The sequence below is a fragment of the Microtus ochrogaster genome, linkage group LG9 (assembly GCF_000317375.1).
Source record: "Microtus ochrogaster isolate Prairie Vole_2 linkage group LG9, MicOch1.0, whole genome shotgun sequence".
NCBI classification, from domain to species: Eukaryota; Metazoa; Chordata; class Mammalia; order Rodentia; family Cricetidae; genus Microtus; species Microtus ochrogaster.
Genome location: NC_022034.1, coordinates 34,163,904 through 34,172,660, shown reverse-complemented (window position 1 = coordinate 34,172,660; position 8,757 = coordinate 34,163,904). Strand labels below are relative to the sequence as shown.

Here is an 8,757-nt window from a genome sequence, read left to right as displayed (position 1 = left end):
CCCACCTCCATCCAGGTCTAGTAAGGTGAACAGCCAAACTGCCTAGGCTCCCACAAAGCCAGTGTGTGCAGTAGGATCAAAAACCCATTGCCATTGTTCTTGAGTTTTTCAATTAAAGCTTTGTTCTACTGAAGGGGAACCTTCTCCACTTGTGTCCCTTGGGTCATAGTGTTTGGGGGGGGGATTGTGATTGGATTCTGTGATGATTAGGAATAGCCTTTTTGGGGGAAGGCAGAAATTCAGTTTTGCACTTTACTGCTGAATTAGCTTTTCTACTTCAGTGGCTAAAAGGCCAGGAAGTATGGTCCAGCAGAAAGATGAAAACGGTTGATGAGATTGTTCCCTGGGAGCTGTTCACAGAGGCTGGGATAGGAATGCTTTTCCAGGGGCTCAGCAGACAGTGCACTGGAATTAAGTCTGGCAAACTGTAGAAGCTCCAGTTGGGAGGCCTATGAGGATGGGGGATGTCCAGGATGAGACTCCTGGAAACTGCGCTCGGTGAGTCCAAAGCAGCCACCATCCATTTCTCTTGGCTGTGACATAGTCGCAGTGCACGTACGGTTTCAGATTTTGTTACAGAAGACAGCCTGCTTTTCCTTTCTCTATTTAGCACTTAGTTTACAAAAACTGTTCCCCCGAGTTATTTTATAAAAGGTCGTCAGATTCTCAAAAGCAACTCATCAACACATAGTTCCTCTGGCTCTTCCTTTTAGTAATGTGTTTAATACTATCTTGGAGAATTGACATTCTTCCAGCATTACTAATGCTGTTATTTTAAAATCCGCAGGTGAGATACGAAGCTTTACAGACGCTGTGCTCAGCCCCTCCATCCGATGTCCTGAACTGTGAAAACTGGACCACTCTCTGTGAAAAACTCACCACGTTTCTGTCCGATCCAGATCCTGCGTTCACTGTAAGGAGACAGCCATGAATTGCTCTTGTTGACCCAAGTGGGATTTCATCATTTTCCTTAGTAGCTCAGCTGTGGAACTTCAGTTTAAGGTTTAAATCACAAGCAAGACAAGAGGCAGGCAGCCATAAGAAAACAGGGTATCCGGATACATTTGTCTGTTTTAAATCACACTCTTCCATCAGTGGGGATACTATTAGACTAGTGACAGAAACGATTCGGGAACACTTTTGTTATTTATATCAAAACAGAAAGATGTAACCAGGCAGTGGTGGTGCACACCTTTAATTCCAGAATTGGGAGGCAGAGGCAGGCTATCTTTGTGAGTTCAAGGCCAGCCTTTTCCAGAGTGACTTCCAGGACAGCAAGGGCTGTTACACAGAGAAACCCTGTCTTGAGAAAAAAAAAAGAAAAACATGCTTGCCTAATATTTAGATGCAATTCAAAATTACAAATCCAAAACAGTATTATACACTTCTATAAAAACTTTGATATGAGAACTTCAAGGGGAATATAGAGATATTTTAGGGTCACCTTTAGCATTTCAAAGCTAAGAAGAAATACAGTTGTCAATTTGCCTGTCCCCCGCCTCCCCTCCCCCCATATGTGAGGGAATAGAATCATGTCTGAATATATTTTCTTTATTTTAAAAATGATAACTTTATAAACATGGTAAAGTTACTGTGTAGCAAGGTTCATCTCATTACTTGGGTTCACAAATTACAAACAGTTGTTAGAAAGACAACTGTGGACAGGATCAAATCGTTTTGGACAAATATGACTTTCTTTTGTTTTAAGTTTTTGCTGCATCTAAATTGCCAGCTACATCATTGCTGTTCTATAAAACTGTTATGTGTAACTGCCTGAAGCCTGTGGCATTTGAAAATGACAGATTCTTATGAGTTTCTGCAGCTATGAACATGGACTTCAAACGCTTAACAGCCTTTGTTCAGTGGGAATGTCTTAGAGATATCGGAAGATATCATTAACCATCTGGGGACCTATCTCCTGTGAAAATATCAGCCTGGGTGATATAAACAAGGTTATTAATTTTGTTCCTGTAGATTAGAAAATGTGAGGCAAGATTGTTTTTATTTAATGGCACCTTGTATTTCGCTCGTAAAATTACTCTTCCTCTGATATTTAAGTGGTTTATAAGAAAATGAAGGGATGGGCACCATTGTAATGCCTGCTAGTGTCAGGCACATTTTAACTTGATTTGGTTCTTATTCATTTTTTTCTTTTGTACTTTTCTTCATGAGTTTTGATAAATTGAAAGTTAAAAATTTATGTAGTATTTTTTTCTAATGAATAGGCACCGTTCCCAGAAAACCTCTCAAATGTTTACTAAATATAAGGAAACAATTCCTGGATTTGGAAACATGAGGTCTTGAAATGCAGTGTTGCCTATGGGCCTACTGCTCAATGACACCATTACTTAAAGGCTGTGGGACCTCCCTGCAAGCCTTCAGCTTCATTCCCAGTTCCCACTGACCTCCAGCTTTCTGCCCTTGCTGTTACCAGGTTTCACAGCCATGCGTTTTTATCATCTGTTTTACTATTAGTTGTGGTTAATTTTACTTTTGGGCATTGAACAAGAATATGCCTTTTAAAACAGACATGCCCATCACCTGGGTTTGCGTAGCGTATTTTGTGTTTATTTTCTGTTTAAATGTATAAAGTGTTTCATCTGTGCTGCTGTAAAAAGCTTAGGTAAGAATGTGCTGTCTCATTTCTGTAGGACCGGATTTTAAAGTTCTATGCACAGACTTTTACACTCTCACCGTTACACATGACCAAGGAAATTTATACAAGCTTAGGTATGTTTATTACATCACTTCTAATGTTTTCTCTTACGTGTACTCAAGAAAAATGCATAAGAAATGACGTTTCCCAGAAACATTATGTTGTATAATGACTGTATATTTTCATCTTTCTTTTCAGCTAAATATCTGGAGTTATACTTTCTTTCTAGAGAAAATCACATTCCTACTCTTTCAAGTGGAGTAGACATAAGCAGTCCCAATGTGACCCGCTTACTGAAAAAGGTATCCGTTTACTGCAATGCACATTATGAAAGGTAGATCTATTATTTCAGAATTACAGTATCTTGAGAGCTTTTGTACATGTCTTACAGGTTCGCCTTCTGAATGAGTATCAGAAAGAAGCTCCATCCTTTTGGATTCGACACCCAGAGAAGTAAGTCCCTCAACTCAGGCGATGTAAGGCATGGGCTGTGCCCCTCAGGTGTTTCAGAGACAGAAGGGAACTTACATGGTTCAGTGTGCTGCTTAGGGTTTGTCAGCCTGACACAAAATAGAATCACCCTGGAAAGGAAACCATCAGCTGAGGAATTGCCTTCATCACATTGGCCTACGGGGCATTTTCTTAACTGCACAGGAGGGCCTCCTGTGGACAGGGCCTTCTGTAGGCTGTGGGACTGGGCTGTGTAAGAGAAGTGTGCAGTGAGCCAGAGGAAGCAGGCTCAAGGAGGCAAGTCAATAAATAGTGCCTCCATGGTTTCTACCTGAAGCTTCTGCCTCAAGTTCATGTCTTGATGAAGTATAACTGGTAAGCAAATGTGAACCTTTTCCTCTTCAAGTTGCTTTTGGGCATGGTGTTTATCACAGCAACATAGACGCACACTAGGACAGAAGGTATTAATACAGTTTTTCTTTGGTATATGCATTCTTAGCCATACAAATGGTCCTACCCAAGTATTGTTTTTATGTTACCAACAACATTGTGAAAGTAGGGTGTTGAGGTCTTGGGTTCTTAGTGACGTTTGCTACTTTGGACAAGTTTTTTAAAATATTCTGATATGATTGTCTGCGAGTCTCAAACTGAAAGGTACATCTGGAGACTTGAGTATTGAAGTAGAAAGAACATAGGTTTTTAGAACAGAAAAACTGACTGTGACTGTTAACCTCTACCCTTTATAGAAAATAAAAAAGAAAAGAAATTCTAAAGATTACATTCCACATTGTTATTCCAGAAGGATAAGAACAGCACTGTTCCCATGTACACTAACCGTTGTTTGTTTACTTTTTAAAATGATTTTTCCCCCCAAATCTAAGGTATATGGAGGAAATTGTGGAGAGCACTTTGTCCCTGTTATCGGTAAAACATGATCAAAGCCATCTTGTCTCACAGAAGATTTTGGATCCCATCTATTTTCTCGCATTAGTTGATACTAAAGCTGTGTGGTTCAAAAAATGGATGGTAAGGAAAAATTGGTTCTTCTCTATGATTTTAGTGACCGGCCAGCTTTGTGTGCCTGGTGTATGCTGAATTCTAATTGACTTTATGCATATGTTAATCCTTTTACCTGTACACAGACGGAAGTGGTGGTAGGGGCCAGTGCCCTCCCTGTTCGGGGTGTCAGATATAAAGCATGGAGAAGATATTTTGCTCAGAATGTTTTGCATAGTGAAAGTCAGGATGGGATTTTTATGAAGTGATCTATTTGAATCTATTCAAGATGAATGATCTATCATGGATCTTAATATCCATGAATCTAAGCCTATAAAAATATAACTAACTGTGGCAGGTACAAGGATTCAGGGCTCATTTTTCTTAGGTTCAGAGCATTGGTTTTCAACACACTTCCTGATGCTGAGACCCTTTAACACAGTTCATCATGTCATGCTGACTCTCAACCATACAATTATTTCCCTGCTACTTCATAACTGTAAATTTGCTACTGTATTGAATTGCAGTGTAAATATCTGATATGCGGTTTCCAAAGGAGTTGAGACCCACAGTTTGAGAACCACTGGTTTAGAGGCTAATGCCCAGAATCAGTTTTGTTTGCTACTTCCTGACCCTGCATTATGTCTAATGCCTGAATCTGGCAGTTTCCAGTGAAGCTTATAACATCCCCAAGCTGGAGGTCATGTTAAAGCGATCTTTGTGCTGTCACCCGCCAGCTGGTGTGAAGTAGCAGAGTCCCTATCTTGTAGCAACAGCTACGCTGATTTCTGTGCTCAAGTCTTTCTCTCTCACATTGTCTACCCAGCTCTGGGTTTTTGTCTCGCTAGAGCAGAGGGAGGGGACAGGGACTTGCCATGCAAGTGTGACCCTCTCTGAATTCAGCAGACCAGTTGAAAGTTGACTTTGTCTTCAGATGTTGAAAGTCTGTGATATGTGCCCAGTTCATTAGAGCACAACTCTGTAGTGTGCATGGTATTCATAGCATACAGAGGGGAATCCCACATCCTAGGTTTATATAGATTCATATTTACATAATATGTAACAATATGGTTAAGTGTTTTAAACAAAAATTAAATTATATTCTCATAACTGTTTGCAAAGCCTTTTTACTTAACATTTTGATTTTCATTAAGTGTATGAGGCAGAGCACCCAAATTAAACACTAAAAATTTATTAAATTAATTATTTTATTTATGCTCCTTAAAGCAACAGGAATTTATCTCATTCCCCTGTACCGTTTGTGTCTAAGGTAAGAGTTGGCAGACATTTAATGGATAGGGCCGGGCAGTCAGTGTTTCTAGTTTTGTGCACTGAACAGTTTTTGCAGCTTTTCAGTCTAAATGGTATCAGATACAGGCTGTTCCAATAAGACATTTATACAAATTCATAGTGGGTAGATTTTGTTTTAGGGCTATCGTTTCCTGAACTTTCTGTTTTGAACTAGGTTGGTCTTGAACTCATTATGTAGTTGAAATGGACTTGAATTCTAATTCTCATACCTCCATCTCCCAAATGCTGGGGATTATAGCTCTCAATCACATGTCTGACAGAATAGGGTAATACTAAAGTAGTTTCATTTATATGCCAGCATATGTTCTCTATTAATACTGAGAAATGGACTAATTGAAATGATTTTAAGCCAAAGAGCTAAATCACACAGGGTTTTGGTGAACTTTGAATAAAAGCACTGACTAATGAATTAAAAATTCTATCACCAGAATTCTGATGAAGTTTTTAGTGATGTTTTAATTATTTTATTGTTTTTAAATAAAATGAAGGAACAAATTTAAACATTAAAGTTGCTTAGATAAAAAACATATCCTTGGCTTCTTACATATATGTATGTGTTTAATTCCATCTATTATTGGTCCAAAGGAAATAAAGACATTTTGAGCATTGCCATTTATTTAAAAATAATATTGATATAGAGTGGCAAAGATGTTGTCTTGTTGGAGAATCTCACCTTTGCAAATTTCTGTGTGTGTAGTCAGTATCCGATTAGTGGTCTTTGCCCCTCTCATTTACATATTATCCCTCCTTGGTTCGTATACTGCTAGCTGGGCATACTACTTTGGAGGTATTCTTTTTAAACAAATTAGCATAGAAATTGGATGTAGGTAATGAACTGTTGCCCTCATCTCTAATCTGTCACTAAATGGTCTACACTACTTTTATGCAATTTGCATTCTTGTGATTCCTATGCTTGTAGTTCATTGCACAGAGGTAAACTCTGCTTGACATTGATTATAATATTTTAAACCATAGTTATGGTGTGGTTTATGATATTGCAAACGATGGAGGAAATGGATTTTAAATGGTAATACCTTTAACATTAAATGCTTTTCTCTTTAATTTTAGCATGCGTATTACAGCAGAACTGTAGTACTAAGACTACTTGAAAAGAAATATAAATCTCTGGTAAGCATGTCTGGTATTTTTGCTGAGAAATAACATCACAAAAAAGTTATGTAATGTATTAGTGTCTTAAATATGCAAACTTGAGTGACAGTGATTCATATTGGGTAATGAGGCAATCCCTTTTAATGTGATCATAAACTCCTATTCTATGAAATGTAAAGAGATAAAAGTTGAGTCTTAATGTACAATAAGGGAAACAGTTAGAAAACAGGCAAGTATATGGCAATTTGGGCTGCCTTAAATGATAGACTGGCTTGAAAGAAACCATATTTTTAGATATTAGCATGAAATTTGACTCAGGTCAGCTATTAATAAGGCAGTTGCTTCTATAAAATATACTGATATGCTGTGTGAAACTGGCCTGAAAAAGACTCAGAGAGAAATGCTTTTGTGTTTGCAAAAAATTGATCTGAATTTTACTAAATACAGCTAGATACTATTAATGTCTTACCACAAATAGCCATGTCCATTGCTATTATGTAATAATGTATAAGGATACTGAAAGGAATTGAAAAGAAATAAATAAAACAGATAATAATTGACAAACATGAAAACATGTAATTTTAAAATGCATTTGAGATGGTAATAAATATGATTTATGTATTGAGGCAGAACTTTCAATTTATAAGTTATTTGAATGGAGGATTCCTGAAATTGTGAATTTTTGGATTTGAGCAATGGAGCGAAAAGTGACCATGGGAAAACTTGATTTTGTTTCTGACAATGTAGAGAATATATATAGCTGGAGAAGGGGAGAGGAGCATTGACTAATGGCAGGGGACTTTATTTGTAGAGGCCAGTGGTCCTGGAAAAGGTGTAGGACAATTGAAATAGAATTTTTTGCTGTTATTAATGCTTTATTTCTTTTATTGAGCTATACATTTTTCTCTTCTCTCCTCCCTTCCTCCCCCTCTTCTTCTACCCTCTCCCATGATTCCCATGCTCCCAATTTACTCAGGAGATTTTGTCTTTTTCTACTTCCCATGTAGATTAGATCCTCTTTGTTGTAGGTTCTCTGGGATTGTGAATTGTAGACTGGTTTTCTTGGATTTATGTTTAAAAGTCACTTATGAGTGAGTACATATGGTATTTGTCTTTCTGGCTCTGGGTTACCTCACTCAATACGATGTTTTCTAGATCCATCCATTTGCCTGCAAATCTCAAGATGCCATTTTTTCTGCTGTGTAGTACTCCACTGTGTAAATGTACCACATTTTCCTTATCCATTCTTTGGTCAATGGGCATTTAGGTTGTTTCCAGGTTCTGGCTATGACAAACAATGCCACTATGAACATAGTTGAGCACACATCCTTGTGGTACAATTGAACATCCTCTGGATATATACCCAAAAGTGGTATTGCTGGGTCTTAAGGAAGGTTTCCTAATTTTCAGAGAAATCTCTATAATGATATCCAAAGGGGATGTACCAATTTGCACTTCCACCAGCAATGTAGGCATGTTCCCTTTAGCCCATCTCCTCTCCAGTATAAGTTGTCGTCAGTGTTTTTGATCTTGGCCATTCTTACAGGTGTAAAATGGAATCTCAGAGTTGTTTTTGATTTGCATTTCTCTGATGATTAAGGATGTTGAACATTTCCTTATGTGTCTTTCAGCCATTTTAGATTCCTCTGTTGAGAGTTCTCTGTTTAGGTCTGTATTCCATTTCTTCTTATTGGAATATTTGTTCTTTTGATGACCAATTTCTTGAGTTCTTTGTATATTTTGGAGATCAGTCCTCTGTTTGATGTGGGGTTGGTGAAGATTTTACCCATTCTCTAGGCTGTCGTTTTGTCTTGTTGACCATGTCCTTTGCTTTGCAGAAGCTTCTCAGTTTCAAGAGGTTCCATTTATTAATTGTTTCTCACAGTGTCTGTGCTGCTGGGGTTATGTTTAGGAAGTTGTCTCCTGTGCCAGTGTGTTCAAGTGTACTTCCCACTTTCTCTTCTTTGAGGTTTAATGTGGTTGGCTTTATATTGAGGTATTTGATCCATTTGGTCTTGAGTTTTGCGCATGGTGATAGATATGGATATCTTTTCATTCTTCTACATGTTGATATCAAGTTATGTCATCACAATGGGTTTTTGATCCTACTGCACGTACTGTCTTTGTGGGAGCCTAGGCAGTTTGGATGCTCACCTTGCTAGACCTGGATGGAGGTGGGTGGTCCTTGGACTTCCCACAGGGCAGGGAACCCTGATTGCTCTTTGGGCTGATGA

At 38.2% G+C, this 8,757-nt stretch overlaps 1 protein-coding gene across 1 annotated transcript in view; it reads left to right on the top strand.

Moving 5' to 3' along the window:
- Tbc1d32 (TBC1 domain family member 32) overlaps nt 1–8,757 on the top strand; it is a 192,225-nt gene that overhangs the window by 23,634 nt on the left and 159,834 nt on the right. Inside the window, exons 5-10 of the mRNA XM_026787416.1 lie at nt 788–913; nt 2,652–2,730; nt 2,855–2,958; nt 3,048–3,109; nt 3,988–4,132; nt 6,482–6,541. Coding sequence (XP_026643217.1) covers nt 788–913; nt 2,652–2,730; nt 2,855–2,958; nt 3,048–3,109; nt 3,988–4,132; nt 6,482–6,541 — 576 coding nt within the window. The remainder of the gene's footprint in view (nt 1–787; nt 914–2,651; nt 2,731–2,854; nt 2,959–3,047; nt 3,110–3,987; nt 4,133–6,481; nt 6,542–8,757) is intronic.